Source organism: Euprymna scolopes, chromosome 19 (assembly GCF_053919585.1).
Source record: "Euprymna scolopes isolate OS-2025 chromosome 19, ASM5391958v1, whole genome shotgun sequence".
NCBI lineage: Eukaryota > Metazoa > Mollusca > Cephalopoda > Sepiida > Sepiolidae > Euprymna > Euprymna scolopes.
The window spans coordinates 149550342-149567732 of NC_136500.1; the positions used below are offsets into that span (position 1 = coordinate 149550342).

At 33.0% G+C, this 17391-nt stretch overlaps 1 protein-coding gene across 1 annotated transcript in view; it reads right to left on the reverse strand.

Moving 5' to 3' along the window:
• LOC145240058 (tubulin--tyrosine ligase-like protein 12) overlaps window positions 1-15488 on the reverse strand; it is a 64939-nt gene extending 49451 nt beyond the window's left edge. The window contains exons 1-3 of the mRNA XM_080103679.1: window positions 15230-15488; window positions 5319-5500; window positions 3074-3238 (exon numbers count right to left, since the gene is read on the reverse strand). Coding sequence (XP_079959805.1) covers window positions 3074-3238; window positions 5319-5500; window positions 15230-15439 — 557 coding nt within the window. The 5' untranslated portion in view covers window positions 15440-15488. The remainder of the gene's footprint in view (window positions 1-3073; window positions 3239-5318; window positions 5501-15229) is intronic.
• Window positions 15489-17391: the final 1903 nt, after the last annotated feature.

Below are 17391 nucleotides of genomic sequence, written 5' to 3' on the forward strand. Positions count from 1 at the left end.
TATTTTGCACGGCATTCTACGGCGACCAAAAAAACAATGAATGGAATTTCCTGATGACAGGTGAATTATCGGCACGTGCAGAAGTAATCGTCCGACTAAATAAATAAAACAAAAACGTGCTAAGGACTCACGTGGAAGCCGAGACCTAAATATTCTGTTGGTTATATGTAAATTAGCTCTAGGACGCATGACGTCAGAAAGTTGAGCTGAATGCCATATAAGGAACAGACGCGCGACAGAAGAGAGGAGAGAAGAAGGCAACAGAACGTCGCTGAAGACCGTGTCATCGAAACGTCATTTCCCTCCTCAGATCACTGTGAGAACGCTGTTGCTATCGCTGTGAACTTCAAAACCACCAAACGAAAAAGACAAACTGTTTAAATTGTAAATATGTATGATATTGTAAAATATAATTTTATACAAAAACAAACGCAATTGTGACTTACGTCTTTAATGCATGTTTTTAAGTTACGGCTGATCGTTCTAAGTTGTCAACCGATTTGTTTCCAGGTTCAACACTGTTATGACATTTTTGACAATTGACGAGAGGCAAGATAAGAAAAAAGTGCCAGTCTAAGGTGAGATAACTCACTAGTCTTAACTCGTTGTCATGACAACCGCTTAGTAAACAGGTGAAACCACAGACGATCAACGTAATTAAAACTGCTGTGTGCCACAACCAGGGGGTCCTACGAACTACTACGATTCCCAACCTGGGGGCCACACCACAATACAACACCCACCCACACACACAAACGCTCGTGCTCATTTTGCCTTTTTATATTATAGAACATTACTCACTCTTGTTAGAACATCTTAAAAGATTTATTTTTAATTTAATCAGTTTAATTGTTACCATTGTTCATCGAAGTATTGCTCCACCAAGTGCCACTCTAGTTTTCCAAAACAGAAAGAAAAAAAAGGTTCTTGTCTAGAATTCCCCTTATATTAAAAAATGAAAAGAAAAATCTGTATGATGTACGTACCCATGATGTAACAAAAATATCATATTCCAAAAATCAAGTAAATTGATCAAATAGTTTTATTTTTATAAAGAAAATCATTTTTAAGCAATTAATGGAAATTCGTAGGCATTACAACATAGATTTTACAAGTTAGAATTATTGTTGAGCTATCTGCCTTTCTGATGGATATTTGGTAGATGACCCCAGGAAGAGAGGCATTTGATGGACTGCTCACACGCAAATTAATTCTATTTGAGAAACGCGAGGCTTTCCACCATCGTCTATTGAAATGCATAATTTGACCAGAAATATGCAAGAGGATATCAGTCAAAAGGTCAACACAATAGACAATGGGAAATATTAAACATTCCAGAATGAAAGAATGTTTATATAAATTGACAACAGAAAGCAGTCAGGAAAGAGTTGGTCACAGAGCCAGGACAAGCTGCTAAAACATCTGCACCACACCCCCGCACATGCCTTCACTGATGTCAACACCCGTCATATTAAATCAAAAAGGTTTCCATTGGGAATAAACAAAATATTTTTATAGCCCAGCTGTGTTGAGTTTTATTTGCTGCCAGGTGTATATATGACAGTGATGAAAGTCGATTTAGAAATTATAGACTGAAAAGCACATTGAAGAACGGCCACAGTGAATATTATTACTCATTACTTGTATTACTCATATTTAATCTTCTATATATATAAAAGGCAAAATGTGTGTGATCATTTCGTGTATGTCTTCAAAAGGCTTCTTTCACACGCGCTCCCGGGGTCGTTACTATCGCTTAAAACTGTTTATATACCTCCTATATATAATATCTAGGATTTGGGAAAGTGCGTCGCGTCTAGATTTATTTACATCGACTTTTACAAAATTATTGCTATTTTGGCTTCTCACGTGTTGATTCAGCTTTTTCGTATAAAAAGTGGAACTAATTCCAAGTTAACACAGTTCTCGGCATTGCGCCCGGGAAACGTCCAGAAGCAATCAACTTTGATCAATGTGGGGTTGGGGAAAAAACCAGTCAAACCCAAGTTAACTGTTCTGTTTGACCTCAATAATTAGGTCAAATAGAAGCAGCAGAGTTAACTTTCAAATAAATAAATTCAAACGTGTTCCTTTGTACGTCTCCGTGGCCCAGTGGTTAGCGGCGTACGGTTTTTTTTTAAACACTTTAATTTCCAACTTTGCCTCAAGGGTTCGATCCTCATACTTATCTACCAAAACTTTTTTTTATTTTAACCCCCCCCCTCCCCCCGGGAGTTTGGATTTACCCAAAACCATACACACCTCAAAACACCCGGGCATCGCCAGGTACCCCCGCTAGTCAGAAATAAAATTCAATGTACATATTTTGCCAAACAGCCATTCTATTTGTTATTTGGTTAAATGACACACTGACTTACCTCTCTTTGCTTTACGGGTATTCCCATTCTCATCATGTTCGTCCGTCGGCGGACCATCTGATTATCTTGTAGGGTAGAGTGGGGGAAGTCATCAATGGTGGATTTGGCAGAATACGAAAAATCTAATAATTTTTCCTAATTTTTGGTGAGGATACTTATTTTTGCTTGATAAATAATTATATCGAAAAGTTTTTATTTGGAACGGAGATGTTCATTTATGTCCCATCTATATATATAAAAGCCAAACGTCTGTGTGTATGTATGTATGTTTGTTTGTAACGCTAAAACTTTTGAAAGACGGAACCAAACTTGACAAATTTGGTATCATATCGAAGCCCCATCACCCGGATGACAAATATCGAAATTTCACGTCAAACGGACCACTAGAAGTTGGTCAACTGATCAGTTATCTTCGAGGGGGCCCCCAAAAAACCTGTCATTATCTATATATATATAAAAGACAAATGTTTGTTTGTAATGCTAAAACTTGAGATGAAAGATTCCTCTCCCCTAAGAATAAAACATATGTTCAATATCTGCTTTTGTTTTTTCATTGTTTATACGGTCCCGAGCAATGCCGGGTAGCCCTGCTAGTACTGTATAAGACACAAAACTTCAGTTTCTCCTGTCGGACATTTCTAAAACCAAACAGATCACAGGATGTAAGAATAGAAAAGGTTTCAGTTTTTACTTACAGCCACATTTTGTTGAGAATTTGTTCGGTAAGGCCATCTTTTGTCACATCGGTCGTATTTATGTCCATCAGACTGGCCATTCGCTCTGGAAGACAAGCAATCTCTTCAAGATTGGAACGAGCATTTTTTGGCCAATATGTCCACGAGTGGTCAATCAAGTAAATACTGGAAAGAATAAAAAAAAATAATTTTAAATAAATTTAAATAATTTTAAATAATTTTAAATAATTTTAAATAATTTTAAATAAATTTAAATAAAAATAATTTTAAATAATTTTAAATAAAAAAATTTAAATATTTTTAAATTATTTTAAATAAATTTAAATAAATTTAAATAAATTTAAATAATTTTAAATAATTTTAAATAATTTTAAATAAAAAGAATTTAAAATAAAAAGAATTTAAAATAAAAATAATTTAAAATAAAAAGAATTTTAAATTATTTTTATTTTAAATTATTTTTATTTTACATTATTTTTATTTTAAATTCTTTTTATTTAAATAAATTTAAATAAATTTAAATAATTTTAAATAAATTTAAATAAATTTAAATAAAAATAAATTTAAATAAAAATAAATTTAAATAAATTTAAATAATTTTAAATAAATTTAAATAAATTTAAATAAATTTAAATAATTAAATAATTTTAAATAATTTTAAATAAATTTAAATAATTTTAAATAAATTTAAATAATTTTAAATAATTTTAAATAAATTTAAATAATTTTAAATAATTTTAAATAATTTTAAATAAATTTAAATAAATTTAAATAATTTTAAATAAATTTAAATAATTTTAAATAAATTTAAATAATTTTAAATAAATTTAAATATTTTTAAATAAATTTAAATAATTTTAAATAAAAAGAATTTAAAATAAAAATAATATAAAAAAATAATTTTAAAAAATAATATAAAAAAATAATTTTAAAAAATAATATAAAAAAATAATTAAAAAAAAAATTAAAAAAAAAATAATATAAAAAATAACTTTTAAAAAAAAATATAAAAAAATAATTTAAAAAAAAATAATATAAAAAAATAATTTAAAAAAAAATAATTAAAAAAATAATTAAAAAAAAATATAAAAAATAATTTTAAAAAATAATATAAAAAAATAATTAAAAAAAATATATAAAAAAGTAATTAAAAAAAAATATAAAAAATAATTTTAAAAAAAAATAATATAAAGTAATTAAAAAAAAAATAATATAAAAAATAATTTTAAAAAAAATAATATAAAAAAATAATTAAAAAAAAATATAAAAAATAATTTTAAAAAATAATATAAAAAAATAATTTAAAAAAAAAATAATATAAAAAAGTAATTAAAAAAAAAATAATATAAAAAAATAATTTAAAAAAAAATAATATAAAAAATAATTTAAAAAAAAAATAAAAAATAATTTAAAAAAAAAATATAAAAAAGTAATTAAAAAAAAAATAATATAAAAAAATAATTTTAAAAAAATAATATAAAAAAATAATTTAAAAAAAATATAAAAAATAATTTTAAAAAATAATATAAAAAAATAATTTTAAAAAATAATATAAAAAAATAATTTAAAAAAAAATATAAAAAAGTAATTAAAAAAAAATAATATAAAAAATAATTTAAAAAAAAATAATATAAAAAATAATTTAAAAAAAAAATAATATAAAAAATAATTTTAAAAAATAAAATAAAGAAATAAAAAATAAAATAAAAAATAACTAAAAATAAAAAATAAAAAAATAATTTTAAAATAATTAAAATGTAATTAAATAAAATATGAAAATAAAATAAATTAAAAAATAATTTAAGATAAAAATGATTAAAAAATAACTAAAAACAATAATAGAACAAGTAATAAAAAAATTATTAAAAGAAAACTAAAAGAAATTTTTTTTTTGTAATTTTTTAAAAATGCTAATGAGGAGCACTCCCATCAGCATTCCCGGTAGGAGTGTCTTAGGCAGTAAACAATAAACTTACTCCACCCAATAGATGAGAAGCAAGGCCTGGGAAGGTGGACCTCCTAGAAATACACAGATGCAAGGTCATTCCCTACTCCAAAGTAGGGAAGACTGTCAGACTGTGTTGACACTACATCAACTAGTATGAATATAACACTCAGGCACACTGTACATGCATTAATTGACCAAAAGAAATATAGTGTGGATCTATTTATAATATTCTGAACACCAAGAATTTTGCATACATAGTCGAAAAGCAAACGGATCGTTTTTTTTGTTGTACTTAACTGTTCTGGGTCATCTAATTGGAGAGGTTTCGAGGATTCATAGACTACCTGCCAGCTATATGCAGATTCATCATCCATTGTAGCCTCATCCTCATCTTCATCATTTTCTTCATCTTCATAATTCACTTTGCTGCCATCAGAAACAATCTTCAAAATCTTGAATGCATTTCCAGCATCAAATATCTGCAAAGAATTTTTAAAAAGAATAAAGAAATGAAAAATTATCAAATATCTGCAAAGAAATTTAAAAAAAGAATAAAGAAATAAAAAATTATCAAATATCTGCAAAGAAATTTTATAAAAGAATAAAGAAATGAAAAATTATCAAATATCTGCAAAGAAATTTTTAAAAAGAATAAAGAAATAAAAAATTATCAAATATCTGCTAAGAAATTTTAAATTGCATGATGGGAGAAGCTATTTTTTTTTTTTGTTGCCTCTTCCTTTTTTTTTTTTTGATAGGAAGATATAAAAGCCGGGAAAAATTCCCTGCAATGAACACAAAAAGAAAAGAGTCGTGAACATTTTCTCTTGAAAAGTATTTTGTGTTGCTGGCGTTCAGATTGTGCGAGGTGACATTGGTGGCAAGAGGCCAGGTTTGGTCGATTGGAAAAGAAGAGGGCAGAAACGTGCGGTTGTCAAGTGAGTGACTCGCTCTTTCGCGAACCCCAGAACCAAATCCTGATCGTAACCTCACATTTGCTATTTTGATTCACAACCTGAATGCATAAAAAAGAAAAAAGATTTTTCCTCAATGAAAAGTTTGAGCCAAAGTCCATGACCGCATTAACGTTTGCTTTACACTAGCTTCCCTCAACCCACTATTCGCCGTTCGAGAAAGCAAAAATAACGCATTTCTCAACTCACGCATGCACATACAGTCGTAAGCTAACACAGACATGACGCATTCATTCTTTCACACTGTTATCTTGTCATCAAAAACAAATGTATAAACTTTTTCATTTTAAAACTAACTTTTCTCACTGAACTTCTTTTCTACAATGAAAACAAATGAACATCAGGTCATTATTATTTGCACTTGATACCAATTGCTGCATCATCATCATAAAATGTATCTTATTAAAGACTAGCGGGGGTACCCGGCATTGCCCGGGTGTTTGTGTGTGTGTAGGGAGGGGGGTAAAGAATAAGCGAAGTAATAAACCTGTTTAAACTTTTTTAAAAAATCAGAAAAAAAAAAAAAAAAAAAAAAACAAACAGCAAACGGACGTAAAATCAGATAAACAAAAACAAACAAAAAAAAATAAAAATAAAAAATAAAAATAAACGTGTTCGGAAAAACAAACAAAAAAAACAGCGAAAAGCGAAAAAAAAAAATGGTATAAATAACCTTGTTTCAATATTAAAAGTTTAGAAATCAAAAAAAAAATATATGATAACTCGGATTGAACCTGCAATCTTAAGATAACGATGCTGTCAATTCATTCATTGTTCTATGGACGCGTGAGCAAATGTAGATCAGTTTTTATAATATTTAAACGAATTCAAGGTACGTCTTTTACGCATGTCAACGCATGCGTAGAAGCCATCTTGTCATGAAGATACAATTTTTTTCCATATTTACTGTTTTGGGCTCAAATCAAATGATTAAGTTAGATCCATATCCAAGTAACCGACATTTTAAATTTCAAGTGTTTAGACTCAAAATTGACAGAGGAGTTTGGTAGAGTTTTCAAAGGTCAAACTTTGAGCCCTTAACAGCCAAATTTCTAACTGAAAACCGATTAAAACGATTTCCCAAATCTCAATACCCTTTATGTCAAATCTCGTGTCTGTAGACCTAAAATTGACAGAGTTATTGGTAGGGAAATGTACACAGACAGACAGACACACATTTTGGCTTTTATATATATAGATAAGAAAAAGGCGAATTCTCCACAGACACAAAGAAGTTCAAACCGTCTGGATGATGTGGTTAAATAATCACGAGTTAACTATGCCACACTTTTCAAGTAACAATTTCTAAGATTAAATTTTACACACTGCTGTCAAAACTCATTGCTCCAAACCTGTCACACTGCTATCGAACATCGCTAATCCAAAACTCGACACTTTAATGTCAAAACTCGCTACTCAAAATCCGACACTGTTATAAAGATGTCGACAAATACAAAAACAAATGAGCATATGGTAGCAAGACAGACAGGAATATTAAGTTTAAATATTTTGAAGAAGCAAAATGGCTAAGATTGTCTGTTTTTATCAGTATGTTCCAACAGGAAATGAAATAAGTAATGTCCCTTTGTTTTAAGAAGTATCGAAGCCTGAAAGAAAGGAGGGTTAAAATTGTCTTCGACACTGTATCCTTATTGCGCATTAACTTTAGATGTCAGGAACGGCACAAACAAGAAGAAAGCAGTATAGCAGGGTGATTGTAGGAGTCATATACTGGTGTTGAAGTTTGTGGGTTGCTGCTGCTATGGCGAAGAGGGAGACGTCGTCGTCATTGACGAAGAGCAAAAAGATAGTTCACACGAGACTTGGCTTCTCACTCACCAGCTGCTTCAGTCAGCTGTTAAGCGTCAGTATTTAAACACGTATGCACAGGCATAGTTGTAGATACACGGGCTTGTTGTATAGCCGGGTGTTCATATTGTGGTGACATATCGGGTACATTTTAAAAAGAGACGAGACAGGTAATACACGAGGAGAGGAGGATAGAAGACATTTATACAGTTCTGTGGATGTTTCTTCTTAACACATGTTTTAAAGAGGAGGGATCAGTTCTTATAACACAGGAGGGGACTGCCATTACTTATGATGGAGAGAGGGACACATTTCTTAGATCGGTTATACACAAAGTTTATTAAAAAGATGTGTAGAACAAGTTCATATAAGATTACACATTACCAACACGGAAACGTCGTTACAAAATTGGTGAGATGTTCCTTTATTACTTCAGCTGGTTGCAATGATTTCACATCCAGGAATTCAAAAGTCGACTACATGATTAAAACTCTAACCCTTCGCTTCCAAAGGGGGACTGCCTTCTGTCTCCTGTCTGTCCAACTCTGACTGTCTGTCCGACCCTGTCTGTCTAATCTCCTCAAACTAGCAAACTATAATGAGAATCCATTTCTCCATGACGTCATACGCGTGTCTGGCCACGTGCTCGGTCCATGTGTCCTAACATGCGTCCGTTCAGCATGTTTCCAAACCACTTTTTTAGGCAATGAATTTCTCTAACCTATTTCTCGACCTGACTTATTTTCCAACATATTTAAATTTGCTATTGTTCGTTCTCTTAACTGACCTTATTTTAATTCAGTTTTCATAAAAAAAGAATTGACAATCAAAATTTCTTTTTACACAAACATGTCTAAACAATCGAATTCCTTCTGAATCTATTTCCGAACCTAGCTTACCAAGTTCAAATCTCGGTCTAGCCTATCTCATTTTTACTTATTTAATGTTTTTCTTACTGACAAGAAAAGGAAAACCTTTTCTTGTAATATCGGCTTAATGGAGTGAACGTTCATCCTTATTTTTGGTGTGTTAGTTTGACCCACTGTAAGGAGATCTACATTTCCTGGAACTTGTGTTTGTTTGTATCAAATCAAACTTGATATATCTGTGAATAGATTTAAACAAAGTTTGTCCCTCACAATGTTTTTCTTCAAATTATTTTGTCAATATATGTTTTGGTCTGTTGTTGAAATTGAAATGTTTTCTTTCGAGCTTGAATATTTCTTTAGTGGAAGGACTAAACTGGGTATTGTAATGAAAATACTTGTAGAACAGGCAGAGGGATGCAACGTTTCGTCGATGGGACAGAGGCTGAAGCTTAGATGCCAGTTCAGGGCCTATTAGATTTGTGACTCTCTTTTGAACCTTGTCAAGAAGCGAGGGACTAGTAGCAGATGCACCAGCCCAAATGTGACAGCAATACTCCATACATGGGCGAATGGTGGCCTTATAGAGGTACAGGATACTTTCGGGTGTTAGTAGTTTTCTAGCACGGTAGAGAGAGCCCACCTCCCTTGCAGCGGCCCTGGCAATGCCTTCAATGTAATTGTTCCAACTCATGTTTCCTGTGAACGTTAGGCCAAGGAGTTTGAAAGACGTACTCTCAGATAAACAGTCGTTGGCCATTGCTATATGTGGTAGAGAAGGTTTCTTGTAATTATTGAAGGAAACGAGTTTAGTCTTGGCGGCATTGAATGTGACCATCCATTTTTGTCCCCATTCCACTACAGATTGGAGGTCATCCTCTAGTGTTTCTGCCATTTCTTTAGATATGTGCTCATTTGTTTTCCTGTCATGCCTGTTATAGAGTGTGGTGTCATCAGAATATATACCCATCTTAGAGGCAGTTTCGTCGGGGAGGTCATTAATAAATATTAGGAACAATGGCTATTGTAACAAAAGGATGGACATAAGATAGTTGCAATCCATATCCAATCAAACTGTGACTGGTCAGCATGAACATTCGCCATTACTGTTGGTTATTCGTAATGTTTTTGTATGGCTGCTGCTATAATCTGTGTCCGTGACGTTTACATGGCGATGTAGGTCTGATAGAGATTTTATATTTTGCAATATAGCAATTGACTTTTCTTAATTTTAAATCAAATATAATTTGTGAAATTGAAGTTTGGATTACGATTTTTCAGATCTATGGATAATTCACTGGCCTTAGATTACTGGCTCAAACTTCCTTGATATCGCAGCTAATGAAGCCCCTGTTCTGCAAGAACTCTAAAGACATGAACAAATATTTTACGCTTTCCTATTTAGGTAAATTTCCATATTCATAAACACAGAATATTTCTATACTTGAAAAGAGCATGTTCGAAATTCCGTGCAAGTTCCCAAGTCCATTAGAGATTCCAGAGTTCGATAAGATACACCTGAAGAAGGTAGAGAGTTGTATCAACCGAAACATTGTAATGCCCTGTATATAAGAATTCAGGTAATCGGTCATTTCCCTCTATAAGTCTCCAATGCGTCATGAGTAAGTTGCTGGAATCTGTTAAATAAAGTAGTCAACTACCTCAACAAAAATAAACTTCTTAGTGGCGTGCAATTTGGTTTCCGTTCTGCTAGACCTACAGCAGATGTGCTCACGGTTCTATCTCATAGGATTAGTGAATCTCTTGACAGAGGCTTCCTTTCTAGGGCAGTTGCTTTTGACATATCAAAGGCCTTTGATAGCGCATGGCATAAAGGTCTACTTCACAAGATCTCCAGTTACGGTATAGCTGAAAATTTCTTTTCAATTATCAAATCATTTCTCTCTGATAGGTTCATGAGTAGCAGTTGATGGGCAGAAATCAGAAGCTCACAGTATTAATGCTGGAGTCCCTTAGGGGTCCATCCTGGGCCTAACTCTCTTCCTAATCTACATCATTAATCTTTCCTTAGATCATTCATAGATATTTATGCTGATGACACTACTATCTATGGCAGAACATCAAAGACCATAAACAATCATTCTCTCTAATTCTCTCTCTTCTGATCTTGAGCATGTGGTACAATGGGAAAAGAAGTGGCTGGTTACATTTAATACATCTGAAACCAAGCCTCTGTCTTTACATCCTCAACACTGATCCTCATCTGGCATCAATTCAAATGAATGGCTCTCATCTTGGGGAGGCTTCATGTTTTGACAAGCTCCTGGGCTTGACCATTATTCCTGATATGAAATGAACACGTACATCAAATCCATTGCCAAGGCCGCTGGAAAAATGGTCGGATCCTTCTATCGATCCAGTAGATATCTCACTGCTGATGCAATTCTCTACTTATATAAGAGCCAAGTACATCCAAGAATGGAGTACTATTGCCACATCTGGGCAGAAGCTGCTAGAAAGGACTTATCCTGCCTTGATAGAGTTCAAAATAAACTTTGTAGCCTAGTGGGGGGGATGCCCTTTTCTCTTCTCGGCAACCTCTTTCTCACAGAAGAGATGTTGCGAGTTTGTCTCTGCTTTATCATTACTTTCATGACAATTGCTCATCTAAGCTCCAATCTATGGTCCCCCCTCGACAAACTTTCACGAGAAACACTCGTCTAGCTAAAAACACTATCAATAATTTCCTCTACTCTTTATCTTTTCCTAAACCTAAATGTAGATTCCATGAACAAAGTTTCCTTCTTAGAACTGCACGCCTGTGGAACGCTTCCATTTGCCCGTTTTCCGATTAACTATAATATGGTTGTCTTCAAGTCCAATGTAAACAAAGTCCTGTACGAATTGTTCCCCTTAAGTAATCCAATTTGCCAAATTTCCACTAACAGTTACTACGTCATTGTCCCATTGACCACTATGCACTTATTAACCCTTATCCTCGAGTGGCCTCTGGACCTTGATAAGTGGTGACCCCTTTGTAAAAAAAAAAGAAATACAAATAATCAATCCCCATCTAAAAAAAAAAAAAAAAAAAATTCAGAAACGAAAGAATTAACTTCTTTTTTCTAATTTTAAAGAATTGTATTGTTTTTAAACCAACAGTCACAATTGTTGCTGCTGCTTTCAAAAAGACTTGGCAACTATCATTTATTCTTTATGACATCACACACACACTTCCTTCTTGACTAAATAACCTCATCCTTTAGAAGGTAATATTTACCTTCCTCCCACCCACCATAGGAAGATGTATTAAAAAAAAGAAAATGTCACAATTATGTTCCAACATTTTATGTTTAAAAAATGGTGAAATGTAATTTGTCAAAATGATCGATTGGAGTTACCTCCCCTGGCTCTTGCAAACTATTCCACATCAAAAACATGCAATAAAACTAAATCACTAAACTCTAAATTATATTTCTATGTATCATTTTTCATAATATTTGGAGTTTATACTAATTTCGACATGACATGTAAGTACGTAATAACGTTTTCCCCCGAAATGCGCTTGTTTAAAACATCACTATTCTATACAAGTATCATAAAACTTTTCTGCTTCTTCGTTATTAGAATGAAATATTGAATGTCAAGCAAAACCAATCGTATATACCTAATTGTCATATCACAGTAATGAACAAATTTATCTTTAATTGACCTTTGATAGTTAAATATTAACGTTTACTAGCCAAACCTACATGATTTTTAGAATATGACACCTTTGTTCTGTGATGAGTATGTACATCATAAAGATTTTTGGATCAAGTAAAGAATAGATACCCTGTAGCAGACGCTGCCGCCTGGCGGTGACAAGCGCACATTTCAACTAACACCGGTGATTCGACCTTGACATTGGCACAAGCATATTTCTGTGGATTGTAATACAAATGCCAAGGTTTTTAATGGCGTGGGGGTGTCTTTGCTTGAAGAAAGTTTGATTTTTTTAAAAAGTTATTTTTAATGTGCAATCATTTATATTGGTGAGAAGCAAGCAGTCATATGAACACAAATTTGGAATAGAGGTGTCAGCCATTGTCAGTGATCTTTGCTTGAAGAAAGCCGAATTTAACTTGAAAATACAATAAAAATTTTTTTACAAAGACAAGTAGTTATCGAGATATAAAGACCTGTATTATGCACCGTAATTCACTGGTGGTCATGTTTGTACGCGTGCACGATAAACAAATCTACTTCTCTGCAACTGACACTTTTTTTTTTTTTACATTGGCATCACCGCTTATCAAGGCTAAGAGGCCACTCGAGGATAAGGGTTAAGCAAATCCTCTTTTTTCGCAACCAAGAAATTAGCAATGTGCATACGTGTAAAAAAAAAAAAAAAAACAATTACAATTCTTTTCATTTCCTTGAGTAATTTCATGTTAAGAACGGCCTTCAGAATAAACACACTCAACCTTCCCATGTTAAGAACGGCTTCCGGAATAAACATCCCCAACCTCCCTATGTTAAGAACAGCTTTCGGAATAAGCACCCCATTTCGGGAGGTGATTGTTAGCATACCCAAAAACCTGTAAAAATTGATAGTTTGAATGTGAACGGTGAGTTGGCATGCACATAGAAACATGGTGGTCAGTGAATTACAGTGCATAATACGGGTCTTTATATCTTGAAAACTACTACTCTCTGCAAAATTTAAATAGGCGGACGTACACGAGTGTGGCCTATCTAGCGAAATACGTATCGGCTCCGATGTTGTACATATCTAGTTCAAGGGAGTGCTTATTATTTTGCGCATGTGGTGTCGTTTGTTTTTGTTTTTTGACTTTGCGCTGTTTGGATTATTTTATATTTTTTTTGGGGGGGGGGGTGCATGGCTCGAATTATTTTATGTTTTTCTTCATTTTTTTTTTTTGCGCTGTTCGAATTTTATGTTTCTTTGTTTTTTTTTTGTTTGTTTATTTTTGCGTTGTTCGGATTATTTTGTTGTGTTTTTTTTTTTTTTTTTTTTTTTTTTTTGCATATATTTTGGCTGGAGACAGGAAAATTGGTGCAAATCCAGATTAGCACTTGTGGCTATAATCAAAAGTAAACAACTACCAATCACGAATGTCCTGGGTGATTTTTCTCATGTCGAAAAACATCACAACACTGAACACCGGAGCCAATGCGTATTTCGTGACTACAACCTGAATGTTTTCAAGTCCAACATAAACAAATTCCTGATGAACCGCCCCCATTTAGTAAGACACTTTAAAAATCTCAACACTAACGTACTGAACATCCTCAAGTGGCTTCCGGGGCTTGATAAGTGGTGAGTCGTGTACATCAGCCGGTGGACCTCATGTAAAAATTTACCAAAAAGTCTATCGCTGTAGACAACAAAAATTGTACCTATTTACAATGCCTCCCCACGGGACAGAGTTAGACACCAGGGTCGTTTTTTAACGTGGAGAAAAGATACAAAAATAAAAAAATTGTCTCAGTCGTGAAGGACTGCTCCTCCACCGAAAGGGAACAAGAAATGGAAGCAGTATCAGAATTTTTGTAGGAATTTTTGACACCCCTAACACGAAACTGCGAATAAAATATAAAAATCTCGTAAGTCTCTGTTAAAAGTGGGTTATTTATTTTCTTTATGGATTATATTTCCAAAATAAACTATTACAGTTGTTTTAAAAGTAATAGAAAAATTTTTTTTTTTTTTTTTAAAACAGTAATGAATTTTCCGAACTCAATATTTTTCAATTTTTAAACTTTAAAAATCTATCAAATTTTTCTATTGATTCTATTTTTACGATATTTTCAGGGTCAATGTGAAATTTTATGTTCTTTCCAATAAACCGAATATAATATTTTAGACAAACGTTTTTTTTTTTAAATTCACGCCCCCCCCCCATTTGTGTAAGTGTCACACATTTTAAAGTTTCTCTTAAAAAGTAAATAATTAATTTATGTTGAATAGTTTTATATATCACAAATTGAAGAGAAAAGGTCAATAAATAATATATTCAAATTTAAAACAAAAAAAAAACAAAATCCGTGTTTTAGAAATTTACCTGTAAAGTCCGAAGTTTAAAACCTTTAAAAAAAAAAAAAAAAAAACACACATTTTTTTTTTTTTTAATAAAACCTTGGTCCTTGCTCCTTTAATTGAAAAAGAAATTAGGGCTTGAATTACATTTTTCGAGGAGTTATAAACTTGGAAAGATGGGGTGGAATTATTCACTATTTTCACGAAATTTCTGACACTGCTGCAGCTGCATCTGAAGAACAGATACTACAATATGTTACTTGGCCAAAAGGCCAAGTAACATATTGTAGCCATGAATAATCTAAAATATTCTTTTCAGAATTATGTCCCCTGTGTATAGCCTCCTACTGCCTACTTTATAACGTCTAAGAAAATTGCGATTTTACCCAATATTCCTTAACAATTACTTTTAACTATAAATAATTTTTACTCAAGGATTTGCCGTAATTTTTGGATATATTACTATTTTCGGAATGACAGTTAAACACTTTTTTTTTGTTTTCCTTTTTTGTCTATAAAAAAAAAAAAAAATCGAAAGTTATTCACGAGTTTTACCTGTTGGCTAAGCTTGCAATAAAGCGATGGCCAATATATTTCGGGGACGTTGACCAATTGTGGTCTGTGACTCTGAATGAAAATATCCAATCCTTTTATTTCCTCTTCTATTACTTTATCGTCTGGCACAAATCCATTTTCAATTCCAGCATTTTCGTTTGGACAATCACCGGCAGACATCATCGGTGGAGGAGACGGCGTGCTCGTCATTTCAAAACGACACGTGAAACACAACAAAATTTGAATTCTAAAATACGAAAATACGGGATATGTCAAGACTACAACAGGATATATATTCATTTCATTGAAAAAAAAAAAAATAATAATAATAAAATGGATTGATAAACAATAAAAAATAAATTCACGATGAAAAAAAAATTGTTTTCGCTATTATTAAAAACATTTCTATTAAATATTGATTTTATTAATTCAAAGGCATGGATAAATCTTTTTAAATGTCATCGAGAGTAATCTCCCTTTACGTATTTGATTACACGTTAACGGAGTCACAGCCTATATACAGTGGTTGTACCTATTTACAATGCTTCTCCAGGGGAAAGAGTTAGACACCAGGGTCATTTTTTAACGTGGAGAAAAGGTACAAATATAAAAAAAAATTGTCTCAGTCATGAAAGAGAACAAGAAATGGAAGTGCAGCATCTGAAGAACAGATACTACACTTTGATCTTCAATATATAATTTATTTCGTGAAAATGAAAATTACAATCAAAATAATTCAATGTAAAATTAAAATAAATTAAAAGTAAAATTCCAATTTACAAAACAAATTTAGGCACAAGGCCCGATAAGATCTGGGAGGGGGAGTGTTGCAGGGTCTTTGTTACTAAAGTGAAAATGGAGTCTTTGGCGACTTTACTCTTGACTGGCAACATTTACCACAATACCTCATTTACTCTGTGGACTCTAAACTAACTAATGAAAACCCCAGCGTTTTTGCAAAAAAGGATATATATACAATTTCTGTATGTGTGTGTGTGTGTGTGTGTGTGTGTGTGTGTGTGTGCATAATTTTTTTTTTTTAATTATTAATATGTGTGTGTGTGTGTGTGTGTGTGTGTGTGTGTGTATGTGTGTGTGTGTGTGTGCGTGTGAAAAAAAAGTTCAATTCATTGGAAAATAAAAAGTTCTTGAATTTGGAAGAAAAACAGTTCGTGTTGGGAAGTAGGGGAATCTAGAATAAATATACAAAAAATAAAATTGCATTGTTAGTAGGGTCCCTCCCAGAGCTAATCTGGAAAGTTAGATCACCTACTGATTTTCCGGGGCACTAAAAACAAGTGGGAAGATCCCTAGTGGGGATTGGGAAGAATTCTTATCGGGTGTAGGAAGAAAAAATAAGTAGATTGTCAAAAACAAAAAGGAGGGAGGGGGAAGATGGGGGTGGTAGGCAGCGACCTTCGAGTAGGGGTTAACAAGGGGGTGATAAAACAAAAAGATATGGGTGGGGGTAGTGGTAGGATAGTGCCAAAAAACAAACAATCGGGGGACAGGATCTTATTTGTACCACCAGTGAAGAGTCTCTTTACTTTTTATTTGTCTAACTTAGCGGGATGGGCTCCGTAGGACCCAGTACCGCATGTGCCATGCTTATGGTGGTAACACGAATTCAAACTTGGCGCCTCATTAGATGCACAAGCTAGCGTCATGCACCCACCTCTTGTCAAAGGCAACTCGAGGCAACCTCTTCCAATCGCATCTGATCTTTACTTTAAGCAGATGTTTAAAGTAGACAATCAGATCCCGATCCGGAACAGATATCCCTTCGCGGACTCGCTTGAGGCGTGTGATCCATATGACCATCCTTGCTGCTGCTAGTATTGCTAGAAAAAACATTCTTTTCTCCCTAGGCAGCGGCAGATCAATGTTCTCCACAAAATATGACTCGTCGAGTTCAAGCCAGCGCTTGGCATCGATGCGAGCCATTACCTCATGGACGTACCTTAGGAAGGTCTTGAGCCTGCTGCAGTGGAAAAAGACATGACTGGCTGTTTCCCTCATGTCCTCGCCACAGTGCAGGCAGTGGACCTGGGTTTCTTCATTGTACAGGTTGAGTTTTTCAAGGAGGGGCAGTGCATTCCAGACAAGTCGTCAGGTAAGGGAAAATTCCGAGTTTGTAAGAAAATCCCGTCCCGGCGCCCAAC